This window comes from Taudactylus pleione, unplaced genomic scaffold, assembly GCF_031769625.1.
Source record: "Taudactylus pleione unplaced genomic scaffold, aTauple2 ptg000032l, whole genome shotgun sequence".
In the NCBI taxonomy this organism is placed as follows: Eukaryota; Metazoa; Chordata; class Amphibia; order Anura; family Myobatrachidae; genus Taudactylus; species Taudactylus pleione.
The window spans coordinates 8,021,254-8,037,717 of record NW_028284434.1 but is presented as its reverse complement, the minus strand read 5'-3'; the positions used below and the strand labels follow the sequence as shown (position 1 = coordinate 8,037,717).

Here is a 16,464-nt window from a genome sequence, read left to right as displayed (position 1 = left end):
AAAATATATTTTTTTATTTTGTTTGGAGTGCCCTTTGGGGGTTACAGCACCCTTTAACGGACAAGCCAGCCGGCCTTTTACTTATGGGACACATGCGCACGCTTGGCGCTGCTCCTTTGTTGATGCACGTGCAGCCACAGTGCACACAATTCACAAACACAGAAAAAATATATATTTTTTTAGCACTTGGGGGGAGCACCCCTGACGGACAGAGCACCCCCTGGACAACACTACAGCACCCCTTTAGGACTGGGACACTGCACAGGACTTTGGAGTGGACACAGCCCCTATGGACAACACAGTCCAGCCAGCCCCTATGGACTTTGAAGTAGTGGACACATCCCCTATGGACAACAGCAGCACAGCGCAGCACAACACTACACTACAACACTACACAGCCCAGCCAGCCCTAGCTCCCACCCTCCCTCTTCACTGTCCACAGCCGAGTGAGAAAATGGCGCCGACGCGGGTACCTTATATAGGATCCAAAACCCGCGAGACCCGGAAGGCGGGATGATGACGTTTTGCCTCGATTTCAGATCCGATTCAGGCGGGAAAAGACGAGCCTGACTCGGATCGGCCTCGGATCGGGGGGGTTCGGATTTCAGAAATCCGAACCCGCACACCCCTAGTTTGAACCAAATAAAAGATGGTCCTGCATGCTCCAAAAATATATATCCTCTGACTGTCAGAGAGGTCTATACTTCTGAAGAGTACATGTATGCTGTGGAGGAATTTATTTTTAAAGACATTGAGCAATAAACACTTTGCCTTTAGTACAACGCATCTACTTGTTTCCTGTGATCACCAGAATAGCACAAAGCGTTTTTCCGTTCTCCGGCTGTTCTGGATTGAGCCAAGCGTCTCCAAGCTAAAGCCCTCTGCCAGCTACCCTGCAGCTCCATGGTGAGGAACCAGTGGAAGGTAGCCGACACTCTCCAGGATGTGTTGCAGCAGCGTGCCCACCAATACCCAGAAGTAAACGGTTCCAAGTGCTGATGGTAGGAGCCTGGGTGGAAGTGGTTCCAAGCGCCTATCGTAGGAGCTTGGCAGCGAAGTTACATGTCCCCAACCCTGTGGGCAGAGCCAGTAACAGTTAGGATCAAAATAATCTATGATCTGTGATAGCCTGCCGAGGCGTTGTCAACCAGTCACACTATTTAATGGCCTCTAAGCACACAAATTAATACAAGAATGTAACAACTATAATAGTCTGTTAATCAGGTGAAATAGTATCAAATGACGTGGTTATATGCTCAATTAAAATATAATTGAGACATCACATAGTAGATTGTGCATACACACGGATTCGTTAGTTAAACCATATGTTATGCCCCACTCCATCCCCAAAACAACACAGCATGTCAATCATGCTGTGGCTTGGGGGAACTGCAAGTGATCTTCCAGAGGGAGAACTGCACCAGAACAGAACAGATCCTCATATGCACAGGTCTCATTCACAATCAGAGTAATACACAAACCATCAGAATTGCGCACTACTCTGAATCAGGCTCATACAGCGGTACTTTAATATTGCAAAGAAAATGTGGAAAACCATTTTTCCGCTCTTTTTTTTTTGCAAAAAAAAAAAAGAAACAGAAAACCTGTTGATGCATATGCCCCATAAACACGTGGAGAAACAGAAAACAGGCCAACAACTTTTTAAAATGCAACAATGCAATCTAACTGGAATAGGACTAAATGTCCATAAAAACATTATTTGTATAAATATTTAACTATTTCTTTTTTACCACAAGCTGAAACATCCATTTAGTGCTAGAATATTTTTGTGGCCATTTGTTAAAGGTGTTTGTGTATTATAAGCGTTTACACAGTATCATGGAATTTCAAGATGTTTGTTTTTTAATGTTGTAAATTTTACATTTATTTCATATAAGTGTTATTTATAAATGTAATGCTGGCTTAGGTATTGTTGCTTTATTGTAAGTACAACACAGTATTAAACTAGGCGCTGGGAGGTAGTGGTATCTCTATAGACCACCGAGAGCAGCTGCAAATGGGTAACCAACCCAATATTAAAAAACAGAATATAAGCAGCGCTATAGTAGTAATAATTATTCACAAATATATATAGGTAAAAAACCTTATTTATTAATAAAAAACACGAGTAAAAATCAGAAAGCAGTCTTTGCTAGTGAATATATAAGCAAATGATTAATGGAGCCGGCTTGCGACCTGCCGTACGCTCCAATACAGTCACTCACCACCGGTGTCCAACCACTATGGTGTATTAAAGTGGCAAACGGAGTTGGCTTGCGACCTGCCAGATGACGCTCCCATGTAATTGTATCCCCTGATACCTCCGGTATACACTCTCGCTGGTCTCCAGATATTGTGATATGTTGTAATGAGGGGGCTGGCAGAACTTGCTTGCAACCTGCCAAATGTAGCTTCAATGCGACTAAGGCCCCCCCCCTGGTCTCATGAATACTGGATATCCATTGAGTGAGATGTAGCGTAACCTCAGTGGGGTAACAACATGCAAATAATATGCTCCTGGATAGCCGCCCACAGGGCCGGATTAACAGGGGGGGGGGGTCAGGGGCGATCGTCCCTGGGCCCCCACACGTTAAGGACCCCCACACCCATCGGGGTGAAAGTGGACCGGAGGAGACGGAAACAGTTCCCCGCCTCCTCCGGCCAACCTAACCCCGGTGCCGCAGGGAGGCTCCATTTACCAGACTACCGCTGTAACCAGCGGGCGCCCGGCTCCCTCCCCGCAGCGGCAGCCGGAGGCTTGAGCTCACGTGAGCTCCAGCTTCTGGCTCACGCAGAGCACTATGGTAGAGACGTCATGGCGCCATAGTGCAGAGGAGCAGCCGGGCGGACTGCAGCGGACGCAGGGCTTAGCTTAAGGTAAGTATGAGCTTTTTTTTTTTTTTTTAGTGCAAGCGGCCTACTGGGGGCATTACTGGCGGGGGGCATTACTACAGGGGACATTACTCGGGGGGGGGCATTACACCTGGAGCATTACTCGGGGAGGGGGGAGGCATTACTACTGGAGGCATTACTGGCGGGGGGGCATTACTCAGGGGGGAGCATTACTACTGGGGCATTACAGGGGAGGGGGGAGGCATTACTGGGGGGGCATTACTACTGGGGGCATTACTGGGGGGGGAAATTACTACTGGGGGCATTACTCGGGGGGGAGGCATTACTCGGAGGGGGAGGCATTACTACTGGGGGCATTAATCAGGGGACATTACTATTGGGGGCTCTACTAGAGAGGGAGCATTAGTATTGGGGGCACTAATAGAGGGGCATTACTACTGGGGGCATTTCTACAGAGGGCTCTACTAAAGGGGGAATGACTACTGGGGGCATTACTATTGGGGGCACAACAACATGGGTATTACTACTGGGGGATTAATACAGGGGGCATTACTACTAGGGCATTACTATTGGGCACACGCCCAATTACTACTGGGGGCATTACTATTTGGGGCACAACTACAGGGGTATTACTACTGGGGGCATTTATACAGAGGGCATTACTACAGGGGGCACTACTAATGGGAGTATTGCATAGGGGGCACTGCATAAGGGGCACTACTACTAGGTGCACTGCATATGGGGCACTACCACTGTCACTGTAGTTACTGACACTACTGGGGGCTCTGCATAAGGTCCCCATTGCGCATACCCCCAGTTTGTCACATTTAATAGGGGCTCCCACATGTTTGTTGCCCAGTGGCCCCCACAGACCTTAATCTGGCCCTGGCCGCACACCACTGCGTATAATGCCGTGGATAGCAGCAGGTAGAAATTATGAATTTCCCAAGCACAGCTTTTGACGCGTTTCCTCCGACAAACCGGATTTTTTCAAAGAGAAGAATGCTGGGTATCCTCTGAGACGCACTTATATACTGTATGCTCCCTAGTAAATTTAATGGTTAACACCTGAGTGGTGTAATTACTGTAGCTCTCAGCAAACATGCTGTGTTAAGGCCCCCATCGATTGTGTATAAAAATCTTTCCCTTTTTCAATCGATTGTCACAATTCTGCAATCGATTGAAAAAGGGAAAGATTTTTATACACAATCGATTGTAAATTGCACAATTGCTGCAATCAATCTCTGATGTATGAGGGCCTTTAGTTTCACTTGCACAATGCATACTAAGTGTAATATAACTGTTCGGATGCCAAATGAATATGAACATTATAAAAATACACAACATTATATATAAAGTGTAAAAAATCAAAATGCTATTTTAAAAAATACTATTATAAAAAGAGTTGCAAGGAGAATACATCCAATGTTTTCCACATACTGTATCGGTTAAATATTACCCACATCTTTTACATTGTTTAATCTTACATAACCAAAGCATATATTTATTTAATTTGTCTATTTTTTTAATATATAGAATGTATACTTTTGTAATTATGCTAAATTTTCCTCAAGGGTCCAAACATTTATAACAAACATAGGGCCTGATTCAGACCCGGACGCAAGTGGCCGTTCGCTCGTCCGCCGTACGAGCGGAAATATTTAAATTCAAGCGCTCGCTCGTAAGTTCGCTCGTTGCTAATTTACCGCCCCATAGTCTCCCAACCCCTCCTCTAGCTAGCGTACGTTCAAAATAGCGACCGTCCGTCTCCTGTTTGGTTGCAGGGAACGCTCGCACAATTCAATTCCGGAAGTGGCCCTGTCAGTTTTCGATTGCCTGCTATTTAATTCTTCAAACATACTTTAATCGTTTCATGGCAATCAATATATTAATTACCTTAATTGCTATTCACATGTTTTCAATCCTTTTTTTTTTTTCATTGTCAATAAACTTTATTCTTGTCAGTGTGTGTCATTTGTACCGCAGAATACGTACGGTTTCACCAATGGTATTGTTTTTCAAAATTAAATGTTTTCAGGAATGATACTATTGTTTTCAGTTGTTTTTTATAGGCATATTTTAGTACTTTAATTTGTTTATTTAAATTAGCTTACGCATGTCACTGCATCAAGCCTATCATAACTCACATTATATTTGTGAGGCTGTAGGTCACATGACTCATACAATAACCAATACAATGCATTCTGTTAATTTTCCAAGTACATTAGCTAATCAAATTTTTTCTTGGGCCTTTATTAAAACTGTTTTGTGTAAAAAAAATCATTGCCATCATGAGAGCCTCCGTGTTTTGTAGGCGTGAGCTCCTGGTCCTCACAGAGGTCATGGACCACAGGATCACGCATCATCCTCCCCCCATCACAAACCTCCGCAAGCGTATGGCATACGCGGAGGTGCGCCGCCGCCTGCGCTTCTTTGGCTATCGCCGAAATATCGGCCAGCGTAGGTGGTCGGATTTGCGCTGCCGAACCCCACGCCTGCTTGCAAGTTTGCGGCTCCAGATTGAGGAAAGTAAGTGTTTCTGTGTTTGTTTTTTTGATTTTTTTGCGGCCCTACCTGGTGTGCATGTTTCCAGTATAGCCCTGTTTGTGTATTTCGGACATACCTGCGTGTGCATGTTTCCAGTATAGCCCTGTTTGTGTTTTTTGCCCCTACCTGCGTGTGCATGTTTTCCGTATTGCCCTGTTTGTTTATTTAGGACATACCTGCGTGTGCATGTTTTCCGTATTGCCCTGTTTGTTTATTTAGGACATACCTGCGTGTGCATGTTTTCTGTTTTTTTTTGGTTTATAAAATTTTTGGTGGTTTAATTTTTTATCAAATTCAAAAATAAAAAAATAAGCTTTACATTTTTAATCCATCATTTAGGGGCTGAACGCAGACTACTACGTCTAAGAAGAGCACAACATCAGCCTCGTCCCCTATCCCCCACTCCCACCCCAACCTCCTCTCCCCAACCTTCCCAAAATTCCCCCTCCACCCCAGACCGGCCAGTCCGTGAGGACCCTCCATCTCCTAATCTTACCATCCCTCAAAATTCTACCACCCCTCCACCCCCCCCTCTCTTTTCATCACCCTCCCCTCCACCCACCTCTCTCTTTTCCTCCCCCTCCACACAAAGTGAAATAACCCCTCCTCCATCGGACCAGCACTGGCCCACCTCAGAGGAGGACGATGTCGGGGCTCCAGGACCAGGCATCAATATGACCGGTATGTTTCCCTTTTAAACTATGGTTGCTTTTGTATTTTTTAGGTTTTGGGTGATGTTGTCCTTTTGCCTGTGCATTTCCAATTTGTTAAGTATTTTTTATGTTTTGGATATATATCTTGGCCAAACAATGTCTAGGATGTTTTCCCCTTACACATATCACACATGTCCAATCACTCATACTTGTGTCTTTCGAGTTTACGGTACCAACAAATGTAGTGTTTTTGCGTACTTCGCCCTTTTTTTGGTTGTCTTTTTATGTGTTATTTGTTTAGTTTGTATTTATACAATCTTTGCGTTTGCCATTATTTTGTATTTTTTTTACATTTTATCTCTTTTTTTAAAGTATAGTCTGATTTTTAAGTTGTTTGGTAACATATAATTTAAGGTGTCATTTTAGTAATCCACACATTTTTTTTACCCACAGAGGACCAGAGGCGGCTGCAAGCAATGCAGGCGGGTTTGCACACACTGAGGGGCCATGTCATAGGGATGCCTGTGGTCCTTGATCACATGTTGGCGGTCCTGCGCCACTAATTTTTATTTGATTTACCCCTAAAAATTGTGTTACAAATAAAATATATTTTGATTTATTAAAGTCTCATTCCTTGTCTGTAAATATTAGATTGTTTAACCTTCCATAAGTCGACTATTGGAGCATGTTTTTTAAAGTAAGGAAAATTAGATTGTAGAAAGCTCAAGTAAGTATGTAAGCTGTCACATTAAACACCTAATAGAATTACCAGCATTTTTTTTTAATTTGTTTGGGTGGGTAATGTAAATATTAATTCAAACCTGCTTAGGCCTAGATTAGAAAACGTACTGATTCACCATAATACCTTTGGTGTTTGTTTTTAGCCACAAAGCATACTTTACAATTTAACACATTACAGGATTAGCCATTAAGAAAGTTTGCCTTTTTTGGACCAGGTTACACTTGCTTGTAATTTACCAAGGAAAAGTCTTTTTAACGTCAAGCAAAAATTTAATACACACAAATAATAAACAGAAAGTGAATTGTGACAATCAATTCACACAGTGAAAACACACTCCAAAAAACAACCAACACCCCAAAAAAAAATCAAAAAAAAAATCAGGAACTGTTTGAAGAAGTAGCAGGTCAACATGAATCCACAAATGAGGCGAAGAAATAATTGTTCCCGAAGTTATATCCAATGTGGCCACATGAAGACAATTTTTTGGATCAGGTAGTAGGCATCGTTTTTTCGGGTAATTTTAGGGTATAAAAGAAAAAAAAATCAAAAAAATATTAAAATTGGCCATTAAAATCTTACATGTCTACATTGTGTCAATTAACTAAATGTTTTACAATAATTACCTAAAAAATCTGGCCACCACATCATCGCGTATGGCCCCCCCACATACTGACCTCCGACCAACCTCGGGGGGGCCATCCTCAGGAAAGGCATCCTCTGGCTGCATTGGGACACCACTCCTTATGGCGATGTTGTGAAATATCCCACACAGGACCACAATTTTCGAAACCATATCCGACAAATACATGAGTTCGCCACCAGAGCGGTGGAGGCATCTGAATCGGCCTTTTAAAAGGCCGATACAGTGCTCCACCACCTGCTTGGTGGCTGTAAGTGCGGAATTATACTCACTTTGTGGCCCTGGTGTGGGAGCCAAATAAGGAGTGAGCAGCCAAGGCGTGCAAGGGTAACCACTGTCTCCTGTGAAAAAACAAACATCAGGACCATTGTGTTACAAGTTTTGCAGTGGTTGCAACGGAAGGTGTCAACTTACCCAGAAGCCACGCATCACCAGCTTGTAGGTTGTCTAATTTCTGCCAAATCCCTGATTGCCGGATGACGAAGGAATCATGTGCACTGCCTGGGAATTTGGCATTCAGGGACAGGATCTGGAGGGAGGCATCACATACCACCATTACATTCAGTGAATGAAAGTGTTTGCGGTTCCTAAAAATAGCCTCCAGCCTTGCTGGAGGCTGAAGTGGTATGTGAGTGCCATCCACAACCCCTATGATGTGTGGGAAGCCAGCTATTTGGTAAAAATTGGCCTTCGCCACACTAAGGGAACCCATATCGACTAGCATTTTAATAAAATGATGGAGGTGTTTAAAAATGGCCTCCATCACAGCCCTCAGGATCCTTGAAAAGTAGGATTGGGAGATTCCGGCAACTATTCCCACCGTGGTTTGAAAGGATCCTGAGGCACAGAAATGTAACACCGACATTAATTGCGTAAGTGGTGGTATTGCTGTAGGACTGTCAATTTTCCGTTCAAGATCACTCTCTATTAATGAGAGAGTGTCTAGGATGATTTGTGGAGGTATCGTCTTAATACCTCATCATCTGGCATTCCAAAAAGGGTGACACGTGTTCTATATATCTAGGGCCTTGCACGCCTACGAGGCCTACGCCTGGGACGAAGTTGAGGTTGGTCGGGTTCTGGAACCATGGCCAAGATAATACGACCAACATCAACCTGAAATGGTAAGCCAGGTAGTTATTGTTTTAGACAAATGTGTAAAGAAAAATATACTTATCTTTTTAAAGAAATCCAAAGATGCTTACAGGCCGGGGTCTTGTCATGAGCAGAACAACCTACATTTCAAAAGTAGAAAATATATTTATTTATTATTGGGAAAACTTGGATTGTAAACACATTCTTTAGGGTTAAAAAAAAGAGAAGGGAGCACACATTAGTTCGGAAAATCGCACGCTACATTTAGTGGTAAAACATGATTTTACACTGAAATAATAAAAACACATTAGTGTGCTAAATAGTACGCATTTTTTACAGTTAAAACAAGACACATGAGTTCGCTAAATATTACGCTACTTTTACAGTTCAATAAGGAGACATTAGTGCGCTAAATAGTACGCATTTTTTACAGTTAAAACAAGACAAATGATTTAGCTAAATATTACGCTACTTTTACAGTTCAATAAGGAGACATTAGTGCGCTAAATAGTACGTTCATTTTAAATTAAAAACAACTCAAACATTATTTCGCAAAAGAGTATGCTATATTTAGTGGTAAGACATGATTGGTCCTAGAAAAAAAAAATTACTTAGCGAAACATATGCGAAGACCAACACATCGAAATTGTAACTTCATGAAACTAAAAACACTTACCAAAAACAGACAAATAACCCAAAGTCCAAAAATGTCAAATTTGTCAAGGCCAAAATAACTGTAAAAATAAAAAAATAACACATAAGTACTAACATTTTTTAACTATTTACTATTATTGTTTACGGTGGTTTTTAAAAAGAGATACTCAAAAACTCTAAAAAAAAAGCTAAACAAAAAAAAGCGAACGGAAAAAAAATAAGTAAGAAAACAAAAAAAAGATCACACTAGAAAACTCCAAACTCCAAAAACCGCCAACAAACAACTCCTACGTCAAACCTCCAACATTCATCACCCGCCACCTCGACTCGAGTCACACCAAGCCATAAATAGTCTTTATTTTCCCACTCAAATTACGGACGGACAATAGGAGCGCACAATCAATGATGTGGCCGAATAATGCTGACGCATGTATAAAAATGTCACTGAAAACACCAATCGGTCTGCTGTAGTGAGACCTGAAAGTCAAAAATGGCTACAGAGCAGCAAAGCACTGGCCAAGAGGCGCCAGGTAAGTATTTGTCTTTTTGGGCCTAAAGGATTATGTGGAATCAACATTTTAGGTACATTTTACATTATAAATTTTATTTCCAATTTACAAAAAGGTGTTGAGGATGTAATGGAAGAGGCTGCTGGTCCTAGTAGGCCCACTAAACAAACTAAAAAAAAAAAGGCAGCCACAATTCACAAGAAAGGAGATGGAGTTTTGGTCCAAATGTGTGTTGACAACCTGCCCCAGGCAGCAAGGAATATGGGTGCAAGCCAGAAATGGAAAATGTGGGATGACATAGCCAGTGCTGTCAATAAGGTGGGTGAGTTTGAACGTTCAACCCGGGAGGTCAAACGCCGGTACGTACAAACTACATTTTATTAAAAAGTGTTTACAGGTCCAAATACTGCAGGAATAATGCCAACTTTTTAACCCACAGATGGAGCAACTTCAAATATCGGCTGAAGCAAAAACTGGCTGATAGGGCTAGGCATGCAGGGGGGACAGGTGGGGGTCCCACCCCTGTGTCACTGGAGCTGAACGATTTGGAGGAGCAGGCCCAGGGGTGTGTACAGGATCAGGAGGTGTTTGGCGTGTCGAACATGGATACCGACATGCCAGACTTTGCGGCTCCTCATGTTGCCTCAGTTAAATGTAGTAATGTTAATAACTCAGAAATGTGTTTGGGACAATATCTAGATTATAATGTTACTCTTTTCTCTTTTTTTCACAGAGACACAGGCGGATGAGTCTGCTCCAGAGGGGAGCTTTGGCCGCAGAACTTCTGCTGACTCTGCAGGGGAGGAACCAGTAGATCCGGCTGGGGACCCTGTGGCAGACAGTCCAGGGCAATCCCCCTCGCAGGCAGTGGGCCTCCTCACTGATCTCAATCTTAAAACGGATCAGCACACTGAGATTCTGGTGAGGCTGGACACCACTCTGCTACGGGTGGCGGAGGCCCTGGAGCAAAGTGCTGCGGCCAACGTGACCATTGCTCAGGCCCTAGCAGAAAATACTGGTGCCAACGTCCGTATTGCCAATGCCCTGGAGCAGCTCATTCGCCAGCAGATGTTGGAGCCGGCCTCCCTTCCTGCCGGAACATCAGGATCCTCCACCTCTGGCACAACAACAGCCATCCCTCCAAATGTGACTAGCCCTATGCCTAGTCCAGAGGCCCCAACATCTGCCTCTGGCCAGGCCAGCCGAAGGACCTCCCGGACCCGTTCAGGCTCCCTCCCTACCCTGGCCAAACGGGCCAAAAGGCAATGACAGCACTGGCTAATTTTCCCACATTCCTTATCTGTGTTTGTCCCATATTCCTTAATGCCCAAAACCTCTCTCTCCTTTCTTGTGAATTGTTTTTAAATTTTGTTTTTTTGATAGTGGTTTAAAAAAGCCACTTTTTTTGTATCCGCATTTCTCAAAACATTTCTTTTTTTATTTTAAGTTATCCATATTTTAATTTGGAAAAAACACCCCCAAAAAAAATAGTGTAAAAAAAATAAAAAATGTTGAGAATATGAACAATTGTATTGTTAATTTATTCAAAAACTGGTTAAAAGGTAATCCCACACACAAAATTACAAACAATACAACGGAAATGTCAACATTATTTAAAAAATAAAAACCAAGGGTTAAAAACCATTTAAGAGTTTAAATTAACACTTAGCAAAAAACAAAAGGACGATTGTTTTCTTGGCCCCCCAAAAAAGCAGAAAAATAACAAACATGACTACAATATTGTTGGCCGAAAAAAAGTAATAAACTAATTTTGGAAAAATACGCAAATTTAAAATAAATTTTTAAGCTAATTGATTGTGTAACCCAGAAATTAGCAGCTGAGTAGTTCACCTGCGTACGTTTTTTTGCTACTAAAAAAGGCTATTTGCTTAACACCTTACAAGCATTTTTGCAATTCAAAACTGATTGTTTTTGAGCCCTCAATTGATAAATCGGGAAACCATCGATGAGCCACGGGAGGAACGAAGAGACCATCGTCATTGTGGTAGAGAATACCAGACCACAAGCTAAGCGAGCAGTTTGGATGGAAAGTTGATCAGACAGTGACGTAACACTTTTTCCGTTCACATTGGCCGTTCGCATCAAATAATTTATGTGCGTCCAAAAAACGCCTCGCCACGCCTGCGTTTTCCCATCTCCACCCCCGTCAGCGCCCCAAAACGGACAGTTCTGTCCATCACATTTGACATGTCACTTCCTGTTCGCTATTCGACGAACGACTGAAAAAATGATCGCAATCAGCCGTACGCACATGCGCACTGTTACACCGACGCATGCATGGTTGGACAACATCGGACCGCTACGAGCGTACGACCGCTTACGAGCGGCTCTGAATGAGGACCCTAGTTTGTAGGAGACATAAGGGTTGTTTCACACAGTGGGATAAATACGTTCAATTGTGTACTGAGGCCCTCATTCAGACCCGCTCGCAAGTGGGTCGATGGTGGGGCACTGCGCACACGCGGCGTGCGCAATGCGTGTGCGCGAGCCCCGGAGCGAGTGAGAAATTCACTCGCTCCGGGTCTCGCTACAAACGGGGCGGCTGCTCGCCCCATTTTGTAGGCGTGGAGGCTGGACAAACAGAGGCGTTCCTGAAGGAATGCCTGTCGTTTGTGGGCGGCCCTACTGACATCACTCGTGATGTCAGTAGTAAGCTTCCTGCTCTATTAGAGCAGGAAGCTCACTGGAGCTCGCGGCAGACGAGGCCCTACCACAAGGATCTCGTCACAAGCCTGATGGTCGCGACCATCGCCTGGCCACTCGCAAAAGCTGTGGGTGGTCACCCAGAGCTTAGCGAGCGGCCAGGAGGCCGGCTAAAAAAAAAAGTGTCCGCCCTCATTCAAAGCGAGCGCTCGCTTTTTGCAAGCGGCTCTGAATGAGGTCCTGAGTACTCATAATATAAGGAACCCATATAAGGGATTATACTTCTTGAATATATAGGGTTATAGATGGGGATAGGCCGCGCTTCGAGGTGTGGTGGCAATGGGGGGATGAGTCTATATAAGTGAGGGAGGGGGGAGGGTGGTGTGAAGATGCTGCAACATAAAGTAGGGGTACCTGGTCCTACTGGTGGTTAAGAGTGTGCAGATAGGGGTGGGGTAGAGGGAGGGGGGGTTGTGTGCAGCGAGGGAATGGCTATATGCTGATTGTAGACTGATGTGATACTATGGTGGGTGATCGGGTCTATGTATGTGGGGTAGGTTGATTATGGGGATATGTGTGGATGGCATTACTAAAGTGGATAAAGTGGGTGTGTGAACTAACTTATAAACAAACAGACCAAGTGAATAGATTCCAATCCTATTTTATTGGAGGAGACACAGTGCTCCTCTAGGATGGTGATATTGTGAAATGTAATTGCAGGTAATTGTGGCTGGTTAGGTGGGTATAGAAGTGTTCAGGCCTCTTTGAAGAAGTGTAGTCCGGTATGCTCCTTGGTTGGGAAGTGGGTCATGCGGTCCTTACCACATGCATGTTCCCCTGCTGGACCTGTGGTCTACAGACTTAGTATACCTTTTGTGGTGGTGTTGGGAATACCTCTAGATGGTGACGTCCCGCACTGGTGAGAAGAGATGCTTACCTACCGGTAGGTGTGGATTGGTAATTTAATTGTCCCGTTGTATCAATGTACCTGTGGTAGGTATGAGGTAATCACAATCACGTTGATGCTGCGCAGGTTGTCTAATCACTGAGAAATTAGACATTTTGCTATATTGCGTTTATGTTCACTAAATCTAATGGACAATTGTCTCGTAGTTCTACCTATATATTTCAGATTCCAATTGCATTGCAATAGATATACAACACAGCTTGAACTACAATTGATAAATTCCCTAATACTATATGATCTGCCAGAGAAGGGTAAGAATATATTTTTTGTTTTCTTGTTCTATTCTTAGCAAAGTGGCACATCCCACATCTATTTCTTCCACATGTGAAAAAACCTTTTGATGGTGGTGGTAACCAATTACATTTTTATTTTTTTAGTTCGTTTGTAGATGACTTAAAAAAACTTGGAGCTAAAAAGTTCTTAAGAATTTTGCTCTTTTCAAAAATAATCTTAGGTTCATCTGGGAGGATTTATTTGAGTACAGGATCCATTTTAAGTAGATCATCGTTTTGTTTTAATATATGTTTCATTTGGTATGATAATTTATTATATCTGGAGACAAAACAAATTTCATTATCCTTAGTGTTCTTATTATCACATTTCAAGGTCATTTTTAAAGTGTCCTCTCTGTCCATGAGAATACTTATTTCAAAGATCTATCTAAAGAGACGGAGGATAAACCCTGTTTACAAAATCTTAAATCATACCTTCCGATTGTTTTAGAAAACCTTAATTAGAAGAACAATTTCTCTTCAATCTGAGCAACTGGCCTTTTGGAATGTTGTTATGCCATGGTCCATAATGTGAACTTTGATATTGCAGATAGTTGTGTCTACTTGTTTCTTAAAGGTACATATGGAGATTTTATTTCCTAAGATGGAGAGGCTCAAATCCAGGAAGTCAATGGAAGAACTACTAAGGGTATATGTGAATTTTAAATTATAATTATTGGTGTTTAAATATGAAATAGTGAAAGTGCAGAGGTCTCATCCCGATCCCAAATAATAAATAAATCATCTATATAACGACCATAGAAGACCCGGTTCGCAACACAGGTGCCCCCCACACATGGCACTCCTCAAAGTAGCCCATGTAGAGGTTCATATAACTTGGCGTGAACCTGATCCCCATGGCCGTTCCCATCACCTGTAAATAATGGACCCCATCAAACAAAAATTGATTGTGAGTTAGAATAAATTTAATAGAATCTAAAATAAATTTCTGGTGCAAGTGTGTTAAATGACTACTTGTTTCTAATACTAAAACTATGCACTCCAAACCCTTCACATGAGGAATATTGGAATAAAATGATTCTACATCAAGTGTCCAAAACTTGCAACTTTCTTTCCAAATGATATTGTAAAGAAGATTCAACATATATTCATCTAGTTATATAAATTAGATTGGTGCGCTCTCCTTGATCAATGATAGGCCAAACCCGTCCCTTCCGGGAAATGACACAGCCCGCCCGGGCATGCTTTATGCTGGAGAGTTGAACACCAACGGTGATGTGTTTGGTCTGAGTGTGTTTTGTGGGAGTGTCCGTTCTTTGTTGTCCGCCACCATACTAACTTTAAGCTCACAATCGTTTTCGATTGGCAACTTCTAATTATCTAATTAGATAGCCCAAATTCAATATTATATTAATTATTAAGTAATTATTAATAATCTAATGTCAAATAAATTTGACCTTTAATTTTAAATCCAACTCCTGTTGTCCGTGTGTTTATTTTTAGATAAGTTTTTAGTTGTGTTAAGTCTGAAAGGTATAGTGTACATATCAACCATAGGGAGTTTAATGCATTGTGCAATTGTCTCTTCTTTCCACAACATGTTAATGTAAGTTTGTACTTTTGTATGCATGGTATTATCTTTTGTTCATTTGTATACCACATCTAAACTGTATTCACAAAATAATTGTAACGCATAATTACCGGCTATTGTAATGTTTCTTGATTTCAATAAAAACATTTAAAAAAAAAAAAAGATATCAGAGAAACGGGACCCTTTTTTAGTGTAACACAAAGGTGGAGTATTAACTTTCACTCACTTGCTGATATCCTGACATTCCAAAGGATGCAACATGAAAAACACAGTCAACTCCTTCACAAGCCTTGTATAGTGAATCATAGTCCCGTATGTCACCCTGAAACACAAACAAGACATTAACTATAGGGAGTAAGAATCCTTCTCAAATTAGGCTATTGACACAACATTTTCATTTTCTATTTCATTTACAGTGTGTACGATGTTACCTGTATGAATGTAGCACCATGTGGCAGTTCCCGATCCGGGTTTTGTATATCAAAAAGTATAACAAAGTACCCCAAATTTATCAGAGTACATCCAAGATTGTGTCCCAAATAACCTGCGCCCCCTGTGACCAGTACTTTTGTTATCTCCCATGTGCCCGGATGTGCGCCTGGCATACAGATGGAGATCCTATTCTGATGTGGCACCACACCATTCATTCTGAAGATTCTAAATGGCAGCACGTTTCTGAGACATTCCGAACACATCTCTTCTTTCTCAATCCTGTTTCTCAGGTCTTCTAGCTCACATACAGTTTTTGTTTCCCTCATGACTGTAACTGTTATCCAGATATAACCATTAACCTGTGGACAACACAACAAAAAAATGAATAACCATAATAGTAAATAACACAACTGTACACAAAATAAAACACTGTCTGACGTTGCTGTGTCACTTCTTCCCATATGCAACAATTTCATGTTTGTACATGTCACTCCCAACATATAATCGAACACTTTCAGACCAGTGTCAAAATAGACAGTAGAAAAAATATTTTAAAGTCCAAAGAGTAAATGTTGGGAAGTTTAGAAACGCCATATATAGGCTTGATGATGCTATAAACAGTTATTGGAAAGACCATAAACAAAGTTTGCGTCATCTGGTTAGGTGTACCAAAAGCACCACACTTCATGTACTAATGTTCTTTGTTAGCTGACCATCTTCTTAGACTTTAGTAATTTTGAGTAAACAATACTCTTTTATGTGATGATTACCAAAAATTGGTTTGTGTTCCTAAGTCCCGATTATTCAACAATGTACATTATTAATCATACCGAAACTCTTCCAAGCCATAATACGTTTATCACCTGGATGAGCTGCAGGTGAAA

General features: G+C 42.0%; 1 protein-coding gene across 1 annotated transcript in view; it reads right to left on the bottom strand.

Moving 5' to 3' along the window:
• The window catches only part of SDR42E2 (short chain dehydrogenase/reductase family 42E, member 2), a 57,683-nt gene extending 41,777 nt beyond the window's left edge, over positions 1 to 15,906 (bottom strand). The window contains exons 1-2 of the mRNA XM_088451848.1: positions 15,580 to 15,906; positions 15,375 to 15,470 (exon numbers count right to left, since the gene is read on the bottom strand). Of these exons, the coding sequence (XP_088307974.1) occupies positions 15,375 to 15,470; positions 15,580 to 15,906 (423 nt within the window). The remainder of the gene's footprint in view (positions 1 to 15,374; positions 15,471 to 15,579) is intronic.
• Between the last annotated feature and the right edge of the window lie 558 nt (positions 15,907 to 16,464).